The sequence below is a fragment of the Taurulus bubalis genome (genome assembly GCF_910589615.1).
Source record: "Taurulus bubalis genome assembly, chromosome: 5".
NCBI classification, from domain to species: domain Eukaryota; kingdom Metazoa; phylum Chordata; class Actinopteri; order Perciformes; family Cottidae; genus Taurulus; species Taurulus bubalis.
This window is the reverse complement of record NC_136593.1, coordinates 10500547-10519671: the sequence shown is the minus strand read 5'-3', so window position 1 is coordinate 10519671 and position 19125 is coordinate 10500547. Positions and strand designations below refer to the sequence as shown.

At 38.3% G+C, this 19125-nt stretch overlaps 1 protein-coding gene across 1 annotated transcript; it reads right to left on the bottom strand.

Annotated features, from left to right (window-relative positions):
• Positions 1 to 148: 148 nt before the first annotated feature.
• soat2 (sterol O-acyltransferase 2) lies at positions 149 to 10242 on the bottom strand (the record flags this gene model as incomplete). The annotated part of the gene is made up of 15 exons (XM_079218137.1): positions 149 to 205; positions 1367 to 1512; positions 2027 to 2162; positions 2344 to 2442; positions 3141 to 3238; positions 3645 to 3777; positions 4084 to 4129; positions 4748 to 4832; positions 5514 to 5589; positions 7043 to 7325; positions 8042 to 8149; positions 8600 to 8653; positions 8753 to 8892; positions 9714 to 9772; positions 10164 to 10242. 15 exons carry the CDS (start codon positions 10240 to 10242, stop codon positions 149 to 151), a joined length of 1599 nt encoding a protein of 532 aa, XP_079074263.1.
• Between the last annotated feature and the right edge of the window lie 8883 nt (positions 10243 to 19125).

Genomic DNA, 19125 nt, shown 5'->3' with positions numbered 1-19125 from the left:
CTTTACACAATAAAAGCAGAAATTCATACATAAAATGTATATTTACATGTCTTTCTAGTTCCTTGCTCTCTTCTGTGTTGAGTCCATCATGATTTTCAGACCTCCATACTTTCATCATTCATCCATCCAGATCAGGAAAAAGGCAGCATCAACTCTGGTAGTTGCAGGACCAAGACCGAGGTGTCACCAACTCCCAGAAGCTATTCTGTTGAGACGGAGTCGAAGAATTGGTCTAAATATGGTGAAATCATCGATAATCCTTTCATACATCTCATCTGCATGATTAAACCTCCATTCATCATCACTTAATAATCTCATTCAACGGATGTCAATATTATTTTTAGACAGTAGTTGTGTGTGTTAAACCATTGTGTGTGTGTGTGTGTGTGTGTGTGTGTGTGTGTGTGTGTGTGTGTGTGTGTGTGAATGACGCCACTGGCTTTAGAGGATGCCTTATGAGTAATAAGTATGTTAAGTACATCTGTGTCCATCTGTCAGACAAATCCTTCACATCTGTGACTTCATCAAGTGTTAAATACGTATCAGACTCTTACAAACCTACTGTTACTCAATGTGTGACTTTCCAGTAAGGGCTTATGTGTGTAAGTTGGGTGTGTCGTCAAGTTTATGCACGTTATATATGTGTGTGGACACGTAGGCATGTAGTCCGTGTAGTCACAGATACTTATGAATGACTGGAGATAGGAACAGACAAAGCCAGGATGATGAAACAGTGAGGCGTTAGTCACATTCATCTGGTTACTGACATTTGTACCATGTCCAATTACAATGTACTCAGGTACCAGTCATGTGATGTACTTATGTAGTGTGTTTGTTTGTTTTCATTTAGTACAAATCATTTTTTTAGTCGATATATTTGTATTTGAAGTTCATTCCCCTGCTGGCCTATTTTCCATTTAAGTATCTCAGAAAATGGGGTCAAAGTGCTGTCTAATGACGTCATCGTAGTGCAGCACACTACAAACAAACAAGATTTTTTTAAATCCTCATTGCCCCTGTCACATGGGGTCTGTTTATATCTGCAGTTCTTTTTATTTAAAGGATGTTGATGTGTTTCAATAGAGGGATAGTTGTTCAAGGCCTCAAACGACATAATACATAATCTCACAGTATAAAAACATAATGTCTTCATGTCTTCTGCAGAAAAAAGGGTCACAAAACACATTTCCTGTCAGATTAGAATTGGAAAGAAACAGGTCTGGCATCATAAAATATAAAGCTATCCTTAAAGAGTAGTATCAACATCATCCAGATATAAAACAAATGAATCAAACAAGCTTAAGTGTGATCATGGCATTGCTCCTTTTGGCCTTCTAGTACCAGTACATGTAGGTGGAGTACATACCCCTGTCTGAGGGCAGTGTATCTGAGCGTACCACTCCTGGCAGTACAGGCACACCTGGACACCCTGACCCAGGAAAAGACACGCCCACACGATGACGTTGAACACGGGCATCTGCCGCTTGTCGTTCATGGTAAAGTTGAACACCACTGTGAAAGGACGACATGATGGAATGCTGTTGTTGATGATTGTTTTGTCTGTGTGAAGGCTATCTATAGTGACAGTTCATCTGCCTGAGATGTATATGCTTGTAAGGATTGGGAAAAATAGTACGAGTACGCAAAGGAATTTTGTCAGATGACAACTTATTGATACTTAGAGGAAGAGGACACATTGCACAAGTGTGCTCTCTTTAAATATAATGAGTTGTCCTGAAAACAGCTATTAAATGTGTGTTAGAGTGACTAATCACATATTTGGACTTTGAAGGCTTGAAGGCACAGTCCAGAACGTAGAAGGCAACATTTACATATTTTTAACAAGCCATTGTATTCAGAGACATGTATCTTTTTTTTATCTCCATCTTATTTTCTTCCTTTATTTAAAAGGCATGTATGTGATCAAAAGCTTTCCCCCAGCAGCACCGAATGCCAAACAATTTTAGTTGGTATCGTTTTCATGGTTGGTATCGATTCTTCCCTGAATAATGAATGTGACTCTCACCTCCAAAGAAGGCAAAGAGACAGAACATGACGGGGTAGAAGAAGCCGAATGCCATGCCCAAGGCATACTCATGGACGACAGCAGAGACGATGAACACGGAGAGCATGGCAGCTGTTCGGAATTTCCTGTTTGACAGCTGCAGGGATCAGAGAAAGGAAAGGGTTTCAAAGTTCAGAGGTCAGGCTGGTTCAGTGGGGTATTACAGGACTACTATACACACTTCATCATGTGACAAGCTGCTGATTACACTATTGTTTTGTTTGATATGATCGATTGTATATAATCATATTTTTCTTCTGTGTTGGCGCTCTGCTCACCCAGAGGAAGTCTCTGTATCCGTAGTAAAAGAGCCAGTCGTGAACCACAACGTTCCAGGTACGGTAATAGTTGGCGAAAGACGTTGAGTTCCACCAGTCCTGGAAAATCAACACAGGGTAGTGAAATGAGTGTGTGGTTCAAACTAAAAGACAGAATAGAGATGGATCACTTAAATTTTGGCGTCTGAAAAACACTGAGACGACTGCTGTCAAATAAACAATACTGGTAATTATAAGTTATACTGGTACAGGTTTTAAATGAAACATGGCCTTAGAACTCATCACGAGTTCATAGCGTTGATGGCATACGGTGCTTCTGTAGAGATAAAATGTTTGGAGTCTTGAAGAGCTCATCCAACCTCATTTAAACAGATACGTGGTGTCAGGTGCACATCATTATTATTTAAATTAAACACCATCATAGAGATAGGCCACCTGGAGCAGATTTCAAGGAAACTATGTGGCCACATTATCTTCAAAGCAATATACAGCAAAGAAGAGCTTAAACTCACTGTTATTGTACATAAATCAATCTGCTGGTGAAATGCAATCACAACCTGCAGCAACACATCAGTCAAAGCACATGAGCATAAAACTAGGTCATGGCTTGTTCAGGGGCAAACTGTATCAATATAATGATGGAGAAGTTACTGTTAACTGTTTAGGGATCAGGCCACCCTGCAGTAAACTCACTCGTCCTCAATCAAAATCCCCCCCATCTGGAAAAGCAAGCACATCTGAAAAATAATGTCTTCACAGGAGAGATGATGCCACACAAAATCAGCCATGACACACACCTTGTAAAACATTCTGTCAGCAAAACGTAGCAGCTCCCCGAAGAGGTTGAGCCAGCAGTGCAGGAAGGCAAAGAAACACAGCAATAGGAGCATTATACCTGAGAGAGAGAAAGAGAGAGAGAGAGAGAAAGAGAGAGAGAGAGAGAGAGAGAGTTCATGACACTTTCATCCTGAGCACTGCTCCCAGCTTTCTCATAAGAATTGTAATATGACACTGCTCTTATATCAGCACTTCAAAAAGCTATTCACTTCAAGAGAGCGATAAACATGCCAGGCTTTAATACCTTTATCTGATTACATAATAGCATATTTAATCAATTATCACTGACTTCAAAACACAAGAGACTTGTTTCCTCTATGTTCATATTAAGTGATAAGAGATAATATAAGTTGTAAGCAGAAGTGTTGCTACAAATTACTTTAATTTACATTTGCTTTACACGTGACTTCCTTATAATCTTCCACAACAAGTTCCCCAGCGGTGGAGAGTAAAAAGTACAGTACCTGGTAATATTGAGTGGAACACAGCCAGAACCATTGTTCGTTTACTAAAAGGCTGGTTGGTCTCAGCAGGTCTGAAGACGGGAATACAGAGGCGGACCAGGATGAAGTAGCCGTAAAACAGGCATCCTAAGATCTGCAAATTCAGTGTTAAAAGGAAAAGGAAATGAAATATAGAGCACACTCGAGAATCAGCACAAAAAAACTGGAGATTGTGGGTAGATCTAAGATAGGAGAGATTAAAGCTATGAAGCACCTGTAGTTTATGATCGCTTCAGGTTATCACACAATACATAAGTGCTATGAGCAATTCTAGGGCAGAACCTTTCAAGGCCATTGACCCCACAAAAACCTTCTTCGTTTTCATACACAATCCGACTGAAAGGTGATAAGTGTGAAAATGACGTGAACTCTCAGAAGCCCAAATAAAGTTTAATCTTACCATACCAAGTGTGGTGCCAACATACGCCCATCTTATGTGGGTATTCCTGAAAAGAGCAGACACATTGTCACTACTACACAAATATTTACTGTGAAATTGTATCGCATGACAGGTGGTTTTTCTTATATATGGTATTACTCTTTTTGGCACAATTTTTTTTAAGTCAATGTTAGTGCATGTGACGCTGGCTAGCTCGTGGCCGTCGCTCTGCACTGTGCTTCTATGGAGGTTACAGCTGATAAGTTAACGCCATCTTGACTGACGCAGAAGCGTAGCGCCAACCCTCTGGTTAATGCCATTAGCGCTGTCAGCACTGTTGCCGTTGTTTGCACTGTTTATGGTGTTAGCACTGTTCATGGTGTTAGCACTGTTTATGGTGTTAGCACTGTTCATGGTGTTAGCACTGTTTATGGTGTTAGCACTGTTCATGGTGTTAGCACTGTTAGCTGCGAGCTCGTAGCTCAAGCTTCTTCTCCATGTTGAAAGCTGTGAGATAAGATCTACATTTTACTTTGAGTGCCTTTATTTTTTATGTATCTGCACTTTTGTAACTGCTACATGCCAAAATGTGGCTATGTCAGTTGCACTAACATGACTGTATTATCACTAATTACAATGAAAGATAAGCTAAAGGAATCCAGGTCAAAGGGACAATTTGTCTTACCGAGGATATGATTCCCTGTAGATGAGTGTTGGACAGAAGAGGAAGTACAGATAGCTGGAAAATGTTGGGAATCTTGGACTTTTTCCTGAAAGCAAAGACAATTCAGTAAGTATGACTATCAAATAGAGGGTACAGTTTTTAGTCCTAAAATCTGGCAGTTAAATATCTTTTAGCAGTCTTATGCTGCTTTGAATGATTAAAAAATAAGTTTTCTTCAGAGGTTTTGGTTGTTATACATATGTTTGTCATTGAATTTCTCTAGTTTCATTATGTGACATAATACCATCAATTAACAGCTCCATCTGTGTCTTAAAGCTTCTCAGCATTTTTGCTGTGAAAATCTGTGTCAAAAAAGGAATGTATTTTCAATCTCTTTCCAAAACCACATTCAAACTATGGACACTTGACGCTATTCTCTGCCTGGTCTTACCATTTTAAATGAGGACTATACAGTTTTCTCCTGGAGGGATTTTACTGCAGCACATATTCACATATACAACTATGACGCTAAGAGTAAAAGCTACTAGAAACACTAGTATTCACCACTCGCAGCCTTTTACAATTGGATCTCGTGGGGCTGCACACACTTGAGGTTATTTATTGCATTTGTATATTCATTGTTAGTTTTAACTTCAGCATGAATCATTAGGTGGTAACCTGCTGGAGTCTGTTTTAGTCATTTTTCTCTGTCTGGGAGTGTCACTTTGAGTAATGATACTGCCTGAGGAGTAAATACACCTGACATCAATACAATTCAGCACAGTACCTTCCTTTGGTGTATTCTTCATAATAACAGGAGCGGTTTCTCTCATAAACGAGTAGCTCTTCATCAGGAATCGAATCTGGGGAAAATGGATACAGTTATTAGGTGGAGAGAGACACAATGTATCAATTCTAAAAGCTTCATTGTCTCTTTATTGCATGAATTGACAAAGTGAAATGAACAGCCCACATCTTTTGTTGCCTCATTCTCATGTTTCTGCTTTTGTGTATATCGACCCAATGATGCATTATTTAGCTCACTTCTGTAATTAATCAGGAGGAAGTACAACAACAGGGAACTCTGTATCATGAGAGAAACACAGTTGGAGAACTAATTTCAGACATGATCAATCTGCATACAGCAGAGAACCAAAAGTCTACAATCTATATTACACACTTTATATGAGACGGACAGCTTCAGAATTATAATCAGACTGATTGGTCCCAGCTCAGATGAAGATCAGGACCAGGTTTCTCAAAATCTCCTCAGCCCTGGGATTATCTCACTTCATCCAACAGAGCTAAAGTGATCGTAGTACTAAGACAATTTTGGGAGACCGGGGCCGTTGTGATAAAGAGGATGAGAAGGTATTACAGTGTGCATCTGTGATGTTCAAACGTTGGCTGAGATCTACATTCTCGTTTGGTGCCTTTCCAACTAGAAGACTCACATCTCTGGCCAGCAAGCATCTCTTATCAAAATGTTCTTGTGACTGTCAATGAAGGGCTGCGTTTATGATTTGGATTTCCAATTACTATAATTTATTTACAGTCCAGGGTGTTTCTAGCACAGGGTGTTCCTAAAAGGCTTTTGAAATGCCCTATGGACAGAAGTAACGGCTGCAGCAGTAGCAGCAAGCATCAGAGCAAAAGAGTGAACAGAGCACTGATTGCTTAAGTGCAACACCAAGATTGAAAGTGTGCATTGGATATTTGTTCCTTTGAGAGTGTGCCAGGTGAATGAAGCAACAGAATAGAGTTGGGCTGCCTGAGCTGGCTCATAAGCTTTGCTACACCAAATACGATTAATAAAGCTCCAATAAATGCCATTTATTTTATTCATCAAAACAAAGATGTTTTTTTTCCGTTTCCTCTGCAGTGAATTGTTTGCTGCCTACTGTGTGGAATTGAGTCTGCTTTCGTGCTTTCCTGAAAGATTCAAGCAACACCTCTCATAAATAGCAGGAGTGATTGTATCCACCAATATTCACACATAACATCTCTTAAATTTCATCATTAAATATTGTGACCAAGACATGTCTTCAGCACAATATTTAGCAGTTAAAAAATAAACTGCTCAGTGCACACACTGATGGACAAAAGTCATGTTTTATAAATTACACTTTTTTGGCATTTCTGTACTGCATTTTTGTTACGAATCAGAAAATATACGTTTAGTCTGTGATACATGCTGACGTATCAGTAAGGCTCTAACGTGGATGGCATTTTCACTCAGTGAGGCTAGAGCCAGTCCAGTTTTTCAACCTGTTCTCAATGAATGTGACGGGAGGTAATCCACACACAAACACTCACCTGCTCCAGTATCACAATCAACCGTGAGGCTGGTGGCAGCTGGTAGTGTACAGCCACGTAGATGGGGTACACTCCCAGTACACAGGTCTGCACTGCAGACAGGACCAGACCCGTGGCGAGAGACAGCCCCAGATTAGAGGGAAAGCTGTGGTACAAAGATCCCCAAAACACCATGGTGAAGTAGGGGACGAGCAGAGTGTAGACAAACATCACCGTCCAGGCCCAGGTGACCGTCCCCAGCTTCCCAAAGGCGAAGGACAGCAGGTCGAACTCCAAGACCAACCTGAGATTGCATAAAATAAATGCATTACAATCAGGAAGGCAACGGGCACATTTTATTTTTTTAAGACTCAACTTTAGAAAGGACATTTAGAGGATGCACTCTATTTGCCACTGTGGTCTGTTTTAGCTTTGAACAGGGCTTTGAATAAACATTTAAATCATATTAAAGCATGACTGGCTTTAATAAATGGGGAGTCATATTTAAATGCATTGAATATTTTACCCATTTATTTCTCTGAAGAGACCCCTCTGGTGATAACATTAATAGATGTAATATACCAACTCACTGCAAAGGGGTTTTGTGATTCAACACTACCAATCATCAATTTTCTGTCAACTGTGGGTGGATGTATCGAATAATTTGCACACAGTCGAGTTTCCAGAATGGAGAAACATAAGAATTTAGCTCACAGTCCTGCGTGACTGAAAACAGCAACCGAATCATTACATAGCTCCCCGAAGCAACAGCAGAAATACTCAGGGGTTGATTGCTCTATCTATCTGCTGCCAGATGAACGGACAGGCACGGAGAGAAGGAGGGAGAGAAGCTATAAGGGAAGAAGAAGATAAGAAGTTTTTAAAGGCTTTGGTTTTAATTTAGTTTCTATTAGTTCAGGGTCACAGGGCTGGAGACATGCGCCCCCCCCCCCCACCCCACCCCCATACACACACACACACACACACACACACACACACACACTCACACGTCACACTGACCTGCCCTGGTCGATGTAGTCGACAGCCAGCGTGCTCAGGCAGAAGATGAGGAGTACGGCGATGAACATGTGGTAGATGGTCCTGATATGGTTGATCTCAAATAGTTCACTGATGAAGAGGAGGAGTGCTGTCGTTAAATTAGTTTTATGTTGTATTAATGTGAATCTCTGTAGTGCTGTATACACATGTAAGAGGTTATTTAATATAGAATATACACAAACATGCTCATGGGAATATCTGAATGATCTGTATTTGTTACACAGTCATGTGTATGAGGTCCACATTCTGATTGTCTAACAAGTTGTTAAGCTCCTCTCCAACTTATCATGTATACATCTATACATCTCAAACATTTTCTGATTTCTTTCTCTCATGATGAGTATTACTGTTTGAAGTTGTTTGCAGTGTGTCGTTTAATGACTGTAAAAATATATATCAGAATTATAATAAATAAGAACTTACAATAGGAGTCACATTTAAATATTGCAGATGAAAGCATGATAAATAAAACAATATCTGGTCATAGTATGTTGGAGAAGACTTGTCTTTCACACTTACTCCAACAGCGATGGCCGGTCCATAAACACTTTGCCGTCGTCCATTCTCTGAAAACTAAAACAAATGCAGGCACGCAAAGAGGATGAACATAACTCGCACATCAATGAGAAAAATGTGCGCCAGTAAGAGTTCCCTCCTCCTCCTCCTCTTTACCTGGATGAGAATTTTTTGGACGTCTTTCCGTTAACCGATGGCTGCAATTGGGTAAAAGGTTGGATGGACTCAGTCAGAGTTTTGTCAAGTAAATCACTGAGCTGATCCTGGACCTGCTCCAGGACTTTCCTCTTGAGCTTCTACAAGACACACAGGAGAAAGACATGTTTCACCTTAAAGTCGAAACACAGCATAAGTTCCATCCCATATTTTAAAAATATAACTGTTATGCGGTATCCTGTTTACTCTGCACAATCTTAGCTTTTCTAGTGTCTATTTTAAGTTTTTATTTATGGTTTATTTGAGAGAGACAGATACAATATACAAGACAAACTGAGGACAGTGACACTGCAAAAATGTTTTAAAAAAGTATATTGGTAATATTACTGGTCTAAGAAATATCTTATAGACACAATCATCCAACAAGTAACATTTCAGTGAAATATAAGGACTTTTTTTAGACAATGCATCTTGAATTTCTTGTTTTATGTGAAAATATACTACTTTTGAGCAATATACTCTTTTATCTTGAAATATTACATCTCATTTGATCTAATTTCAAGAAATCTTACCAATCAAGTGTTCACTTGTTCCAATGGCAGCTTTTATTTACTTATAACAAGCAAAACACCTTGTATTCACTGTCTTTTTAACTTTTTTCTTTTCTGTGTATCTAATGCAGGTATTATAATGTGTTAAAGTTAAAGCAAATTTGCAAAACCCATCCCTAGAAGGGCTTTTCTGAAACTAGGGGATTAGAACAGTGAAGTAAAAGAAGGTTAGACAGAATACAGCAAGATGCAATAAAGCACACAATAAAAACCTTACATGTAAAAGTTACACATGAGTACAGGTGTGTTGTTGAATTAACTGGGAGTGATTGGCAGCTCTCAGATTTGACAGAGAGAAACAGCATAATTGAGGGACTGTTGGGCAAGTTAAGATCCTGGTTGTGGGTTACCTGTGCATGCTTCTGCCACCGTTTTAGATCTTCCTCTTGTGAATTATTATGATCTTCAACTGCAGAGAGAAAAACATAACTTGCATCAGATTATCCAGCACAATTTACTGAATTAATTAATCCAACTAATACAATTAGTTTAATTAATACAAACTTGTGTGGTTTTGATGTATGCTTGTATATATATATATATATATATATATATATATATATATATATATATATATATATATATATATATATATATATATATTGTTATTATGCTCATGCCTAGACAGTATCTTTATATTTTATCTTTAAATGTAAAGCACTTTGAATTTACAATTTCAAAAAAAGGAAAAAAAACAAGATAAACCAGATATGCAATGATTTTCACAATATAACCCAATAAAACAAATACATGCTATTTTCTATAAAGATATGAGCATACGCATATAGTATTGGCCATACCATGACCAGATATCTCATCTGGCTGACATGTCTTGATGTTTCGGTGCGACAGTCCGTTAGGTGGCTCTGCAGTCGTCATGGTTACCGAAGGACCACGCCACAACACTTGTTTACTGGGACTCAGGTGGACAATCCTGTGCATATACAAGTCGTAGGTTAGTCTCACACACATTATCTTGCTTCCCTGAGGTTAAATGATGGAAATTAAATATTGATTTTATGCGATCAAGCAGAGCATTGGTCCACTCTCCTCTGCTGTCCACCTCAACCTGCGTACTCTCAGGGTGATATTTGACTAATCCATGTCGTTTGACCCCCATGTTAAGCAGCTGTCTAGATATTGTTTCCTCCAGAAATATTAGCAAACTGAGATCTGGACTATCAACAGCTGAATTAGAGATGATCATACATGCTTTTATCTCTTCTCGTATTGACTATTGTAATGCACTATTCTCCTCACTCAGTAAATCTGCGATTAACCGGTTGCAGGTAAATCCAGAATGCTGCTGCCAGAATACTGACGAGGACAAATAGACGTATCACATCACCGCCATTCTCAGGTCTCTTCACTGGCTCCTTATTTGTTTAAAGTGTTTGCAAAACAAATGTTATTGCACTTTTGTTCATATAACAGTACTTTTAAAATATAAGTGCGCAATACACTACTTTTCAATTCATTATTGAATTCTGCACATACCAATGCAATTAAAAATTGTAATCGTTGCACAGTACTAATACACAGTATATAAAATTCAACAAAACCAGATAATCAATTAACGTTGTTTTCAAATCAATGTCCAGTGCGCTCTTTCAATCCGTTGGTCGGTTTATTCCATTGCACATTAACACCATCGCATCAAATCAGCATGGCTACATCTTACTTGTATCAAATTAATCTTACATGCTAAATTAATCTTACATCCTTAACAAAACACCACAGGATACCACGCGATACCACGCGACGGAATAAGACACGTTGAGACGAATGCATCCATCTAAATGAACTATGCCCTGTGAAACAAATGTACAAAGAGTGCTATTTCCTCTTTCTTTCTTTTTTTAAAAACCTGGCGTTATATATATTCTCCAATCCTTATCGGACCAACAAAAAGATTTGGTAAAAGAAAACCTGGCAGAAAAAGCCAGTTGCATATCACAATGTAAGTAAATAGTAAGTAAGTAAAGTTTATTAAATGTATCCTTGACCTTCCTCACCACAGTTTTGATCAACACATTGTTCGGTTCCCGCATAACAGCATTCCCCTCTATGGACTGAGACATCCCATAAGTGATGTCAAACCAGGTGTTTTCACCGGTTAAAGAGCCGTGACATCACAGTACAGAGGAGCAACATGCTTGAAACGTTCAATCCCTGGAGGGCAGGGCAGTAAGTTATTCACTGTGAATTTAACCTTTGTTGAGGCTCGTCGATGTGAAGTTGAGAATATTAATCTATGAATTGAGAGATTAAATGAGGTCACAGGCCCGTTGCTGGTAGGTTGCCTCATGCAAAAAAAACATTAATATTCCTGATGAGCCTCAGTCCCAAAGAGGTGAGCTTTCTCGTGTGAATCCTAAACTGAAAATGTGCCTGACCTGAATGCAGAAACATATCAGGGTCAAAGGTTCTTGAACGGTATTTACCCTACACGGCTTTTCCATAGCAAGAGTCACTTGAGCTCGAGCTAAGCAATGTAAACAAATGATAAAGCTGGTCTACCTGTCCCCAGTGGAAGTTCATGCACGATAGATAAGATACACATGAGGACTGACGGAGAAGTAAATGACACAGAGTGACCTCGTTTTTATAATCCAAGCTGTTTGATCATACTCTGGAGAAATAGCTCTACACAGCAGATAAGCTCTCCACAGATACACAGATTATACATTATGTGGTTGCAGATGATGAGAAAGAGATGAAGATAAACATGTTTTTGAGCAGATCAGACTTAATGCCATAATTATACATTTTGAGTGCAAAGCAAGTTGTACATTGCTTAAGAAATCAGACTTATTCATTGGCTTGACTTCTTTTCTCCTTACTCACTTGCAGCCTGCTTATTTTTCTGTCATTTGTCGATAATGAATGACTGACTTTATCATTAAATACAAGTTTTGATTCACATAGTTGCTGTTTGTGATGATAATTAATGAAATAATGAATCCACTGACTCCAAATAATAATTCCACTAGATTGCCTTTTCAATAATATTATTAAATCAATCTCATTGGACATTTTAGAAAGACATGGTGTCATCACCCACATGAAACTGGATTTGAGTTTATGGCTATGTGCAGATAAAAGGTCAAGAACATCCAGAGTGAAACAAAGTGGAGGACGGGTGTGGTAATAGCTAGGATGAGAGGTATGTTAGCTTCAGGGAGTCTTAAACCTGTAGTTATGTTTTCACTGATGATCATTGACTTGCCTGATATCATTACTTCCATAATTAGTGTCTCCATAACCACAGTTAAATTAAGGTTGATGATGATGACGACAATCATCACTATTTCAGAGGGATTTCCATGTGTAAGATGATCATAGAAAAAACTCAATCATTCTGAGAAAAGACTCAGAATCAATATTTATTGATGTTATGCTAATCAAATGTCAGAGCCATATTGAAGTATTGATTGAGTCATCTTGAGCTCAGCTGAGGATTGTCTGAGAAACACATTATCAAGGTTTGTTGAAAGAAGGAATAAAAGAAACATTTGAGGTCAAATTTCAAACACAAACTTATAAAATTGCTCCCTGATGTTTTACTTTTAGTTGGATGGTTTATAATCTCTGAAAGTAAATTACTAAAGTAATGCTTTGCATGATTGTATAATGTTTACAAACAGTTGATTTAATTATAAGTCCCTAACAAAGTGATCAGAAAATGTTTCTTTAAATGCTGATGGAAGGACTTTTATTTTATAGTCGTCTAAATTCACAGAACAAACAACGACAAAACGACTAAGAATTTCCAGAAGTCACTGATTTTTCTCTATTCTGTATTTTGTCATTTAAAAAATAACTTCTACAAAATCGTAGATCAAAGAAACTGTGGAATGAAAACCCTAAAAGTGACAGATGTCAGATACATAAATCAGGCAGAGAAACATTCGTCATTGTGTCAGATTTGTACTCACACAGACTTCCAGCCTCGGCGCTCAGTCAGCGGTCTACCAGCTGAGATGCAGCGTTTCAATTGATGATCCCTGCTGAGAGAGTGTGTTTTTAAGGACGTCTGTGTCACAGTTCTTGTGATCCGGGTCCTCTCCTTTCCTCTGCTGCTATTTTGCACTTTGCCCCTTTTGGCTCCTGGCCCCGGGCAGGACAGGTCCACCTTCTCCTCTACTTGATATATGAGGTCATGCACTGGAGCAGTGGAGTTTGTCCTGACGTTTTGTCTATTCATAGAAAATGACTCATTGCAAAATGTTTTCAGAGCACTATTGATTTTTCATGATTTAATGTTATGCACTTTCTACCTGCCATCGCTGAATATGTCTGTAAAGGTTCCCCGACAAAGGTCAAAGGTCAAAGGTTTTCTACAAGTACTGAAGGAATGTCAAGCCAAAAACATTGAATAGCTACTTTGACGAAGCGCTTGCTTGAAAATATGCATCTTTGTTGCTCCCCTTGGACATTTGACATTCACTGTGCAGAAAGTGCAAAGACTATTCATCTGCTGAAAGAGAAACTTTTTCTGTGCTCACCTTAAATTTCCTTTTAAGAGGAGTACATGTGAGATGACACAAGACGAGACATCTCGTTGTTGTGTCGCTCATAGATTCTGGATTATCCAATGTGGAAGAAGGAAAACATGTGATTGTAAGAATGTCTAACACACATTAATATTTGAAGCAGAAGCAATATTTGTATTCTGTATATCTTAACAGATGTACAGAAGGGATCTCTGGGAATAAACATATTAAAAAGCTTAGCTGTATAATTTCAGGAGAAAATACTGTGTGAAAACACTGAGGAATTAAGATACAGTGTTTGTGTTGTGGTGTTCTTTGACACCACAACTTTAAAAAAAAAGTGTGTTTGTTTTTAGCAGTTGAACCCAAGCAAACAGACTGTAGATGTTTGTCCACTTTCTCAATGTGTTTTGGAACAAAAACAGTATTTGGAACAAACTAAAAATAGTTTTCCAAATCAGAGTTTGGAACAGTGGGTTAACTTACGAGCATCTTACATGCACACAAGAATGAAAATGATCAGTTTAGTGCGAGGGTGGGCTCAAACACAAAATACATCATCATATGATCTTAAATCTTAGTCACTTGAGTTATACACCGATTTTGTGACCGATTTATGAAATCCATGCCAAAGTAACAAAGATAAACAAATGAGTGCAGACTGACAGCAAACATAACGTGGTGAGAATACATGCACTCTTGTATATAAGAGTGTATGTTAAATATAACTTTCCAAAATGATTAGTTACATTAGGGCAATTCCTTTTCGTATTGGAGGTTTTCTGAAAAATATTTACATATGCAAATGAGTCATTATTTAATGCTAAACTTTGGTGAATTTAGGAGAAATCTACATACACAAATAGAAGAACTCTAGCAAAATAACCTAAATGTGTATTTTGTATCTTTTCTTTCTGCCAATCTCAAAGAAGACATGTTATGGACGCAAAATAACGTAAAATCAAAAGATTGATTAGCGCACAATGAGCAAATAATTCCTGCATAACATGTGATTGTCAACATCTGCTCAATGGACCTTTTCAAAGAGCACCGGGGTAAACATCTCACATGACTAAAGAATAAGAACAAGACAATGTAATAATGATACGACATAGGATCATCTTTATTGAAAGGAGATAACAGAACTGTTTCTCAGCAGCTACAGAAGTACTGCATGCACTAAATCCCACGCTATAAACAAACCAACCAACGCACACGTGTACAAACAAACACAGATATTTTGCATCTTTTTTTTTTTTTTTACCACCATACCATTCTTGTCAGTTATATTTCTGCATATTTCGGCTACAGTTTCACATATTATTTACCTTACCAGACCATTTTCCGTTTGGTTACATTGACTGTCAGACAAACAGAACAATACGAATGAAAGTAAACTCTCCACTCACCCAAACATTTAGAGCTCAGTATACAACCAGAGGGCATGACAGAGGAATACATGTTTTCTCTGTGGTTTTAATTCATTAACAGCAAAATTGATTACAAATAAAAAGGCCGTTCACATTCAACGAAAGGTTTCTTTAGGTTATGCAAACACACTCAACCTTTATGATAGTGTAAAGTTTCTCAATGTCCTTTTTGACCTTTTTAAGAAAGTCAAACTTAACAGCGGCTGAAGACACTCTGTGTAAAGTCTTGTGAAGAGGAACAAAGAGAGAAATCATGAAGAAAATAATGTGATAAAGTGCTTCATGCATGTCTGATTAACCTCAATATAAATAGAAGTGTCGGTAACGCTTGACATTACAGCCCACAATGTAACGTAACGTAATAATTTAGTAAATCAACAGTATCAGTAAAATGGTAACTACACGGGACACATCTGAGGAGGGACTTAAAGAGTAAAAACAATTAAAATGCAGAGAACTTATTAATTATTGATATGGTTTACATTTAATGTCCCTGAAAAACAAAACATTCGGCCTTATAGCCTTTACAGCTATACATAATGGTTTCAAAAAATATTATGATAAGATACTGAAAAACAGCAATGTAGTTTTTGAATCCACCTGACAATCCAAACTGATGTTAAAGAAGAGCAGACACAGTTGAAGCTAGTCCCGCTTTTCAAGTGTGTGCACTCTCCCGGTGTGTAAAGGCCTCACTTCTGTTGGTCCCATGTCTCTACCATTAATTAAAGAAGTACTTTAAGTACGATTTATCACTAGCTCCCCTCCCTGAAACACAAATGTGTAACTCTCTTATGTACTTCTTCCCTTGTGCTTCCCCACTACACCATTAGCATCACAAAATATTCACACTGCAATTTGCAAGCTGTAAACTAAAGCATTACTGATTTGCTTTGTTAAAAGAATTGCAGAAAAGTCAAAGAGTGAGAGACTCTGCTCAGAAGATACAGCTCCATATCTCCCAAAATACACACACACACACACACACACACACACACACACACACACAACACACACACACACACACACACACACACACACACACACACACACACACACACACACACACACACACACACACAAAGTCCGTCTACTGTCACCCTTGACTCTCTCATCCTGACTGGCTGATCAGGAGCTCAATGGGAGACTTTGAGGGCGGCGTGACCGGCAGCGTGTGTGCAGACAGTCAATGAACTTATCTGCTCAGATAAAATAGAATGCACCCAAGGGACTCGGTATATATGTGATACCGCTGTAATTTGGGGTCAAAGGTCAAACACTTCATTGTTTGATGAAGCGATCTGTGTGTGAGTCAGAGGAATAAAACAGGGCTACAGCCGCTGATACCCTACAGTAACCTTTGGTTTATGTCACTGTCGGGGCATAGATAGACCTCTTTCGATGAATCATGACAATCAGGGCTTTGGTTTCAATCTGAGGTGCTTCATGAAGAACCGGAGGATTACTCATTAATATTGGAACGGCAGCTGCACGGCTACATGCATTTTCATTCAATGACTAAATGCTTCCAAAACATTCAAAGCACACATCGAAACAAATGCTTCACATTCAGCATCTGCTATAAATTATGAATAGCTACATTGATTAATAGCAAATGAAAAGAAAATGTTAAAATAGAGCGAATTGTAAATACTGTATGTATATATATTTCTTTTAAACTAGAACTAGCAGTATAAAAATAGTTGCTACACAATTATTTTTTCCCACTTTGCCATGCTTTTGGTTTTCATGACAATGACTGAATATCTCACAGACGATCCCTGACAGGCTGTTTTTTGAATGAATGATTTACAGTTTAAGAGTCTCTCTACTACGACAGAATCAGTCTTTTAAAATAAAATCTGAAATCATGTGTTTTTGACTCTCCTGGCGGCTCAGATGAAGTTCCCTTTCAGACTAGTTGTAACCAGTGCAGTAGACCAACGGTCAGACATACGACAGGCGCCTGAAAATTTGAGTAAACTATGTTTTGATCAACTTCTTAACTTAGCACAATGGTTCCTCATGTGCTTGGTGAGAAGGTGCCATTATATTATCGGAGTCATCTGACTCTCTAAAAATGACACGGTCTTCACCAAAAGTGTGATCTATAACTTGCTGGGCTCTATATGGATATCAGGGTTAATTGGGTGACTATTTATCTTGTCTATGTATCTGAAAGATATCCTCTAAGGGTTCCAAAATACAAAACTATTGTGACTTCAGTTAAATACTTTACTGTATACTATATTTAAACTTTATTTCCTTTATTTATTTTAAGAAATTGTCAAATCTCGTGTCTAAGTTAAGGTTCGGCCAAGTTTCAAGAGTGTATTTGTATTTTAGTTTAGTCTGTGTTCTGTGCGTTGGTCAACCTGCGTGGCAACTGCAGTCTATATGTGAAAAAACATTATGGACTATATTGTTGCTATGACTACTGACGCTGCTTCTAAAAAAAAAAAACATACAGTGTTGTAATAAGCCTGATGGCACTGCTGTATATTTTCAGACAGTCCCACTTACACATCCTGCTGCTGTAAAAACTCGCGAGGACACCAAATGTGTATTAATGCACAGCTGAAAATGGTCCCCAATAAATTCACTATTTACTTCTGTTTAAAAAAAAAAAAGTATTTTTTTCTTCGTAAATTACAGAGCCTTTTGGTAAAAAAACAACAACAATATATCCAAGGGCTGTTTTTAAACCTTTATATCTTTAGTTTGCTTGAGACTGAGAACCACAGGCTGGGGAAGTCGAAAAATACTGAGACACAATAATACCTTGTTATTTTACAACAAACAGATAACAATAATACCAGCCTTTAAAGCCTTATCCTTTAAAGACAATTATTTTTTTAAGACTGAATTCCCCATTTACATTGACTTTTATTTTAGACTTGAAACATTTCATGGTGATGTGGACTCACTTGCTCCCTTACTATTTTCTGTATTTAAGACCAACATTAAAAATGAACATGCACAGTTGTAACGTATAAATATTAACTAAGTGGTCTTGAGGTTCACTGTTGAGTTTTCAGCTCCATACGCATGTTAAATAATAGTTATTAAGACGTAGCTTATTGTTGATTGTACTGTTCCCTTTTTGTTTACTGTGACACCCTCACTGAGACAAACAGCACCCCGCAGTGGTTTCCTTCAGCACAGTGCCTTCTCTTCCACACCTTCATGGGGGAGAGTGTGCAGCAATACGGGTGTAAGCTGCCAAGTCAGACATTTGAGATGCAGTGCATGCCATGGATCTTACTGATACCAACACACACCCCACACCAGTGTAAAGGAAGGAGACGAGATTGAAGAGGAGCAAGCAGGGGAAGGAAAGGGGACACTGGAGAGATCAGGGTCTGTTTACAGCAGGTGAGGATGAGAGAGGAAGGAGAGGCAGGGAGGACAATGATCAGCTGCATGCAGATTTATAGAGGAGGCCTCAGGAAAAAACTTCTGCATAGAGAGAGAGAGATAGAGAGAGAAATAGAGAGAGAGAGAGAGAGAGAGAGAGAGAGAGAGAGAGAGAGAGAGAGAGAGAGAGAGAGTAAAGTAAAAGCAACAGTCAGATACATTTGTGAGTAACAGGGAGAACGAAAGAGCAAACAGTGGGTAATAGCAACATTGCCAGAACGATCTTGTCTAGAATAATTGTATTTCTGGTGTCTTCACTAAGACCTAGTTGTTTTTTGGGAACTGCATGTAGTAGTCTGGAGATACATGTATACTACATAGCATGCTAAATTCACCAGTACTGTGCAAAACTAGTTCTGCAAATTAGGACTATGGTTTCCAAATTAATTCGCTATTGTCCCTTTCACAAGTGGTGCTGA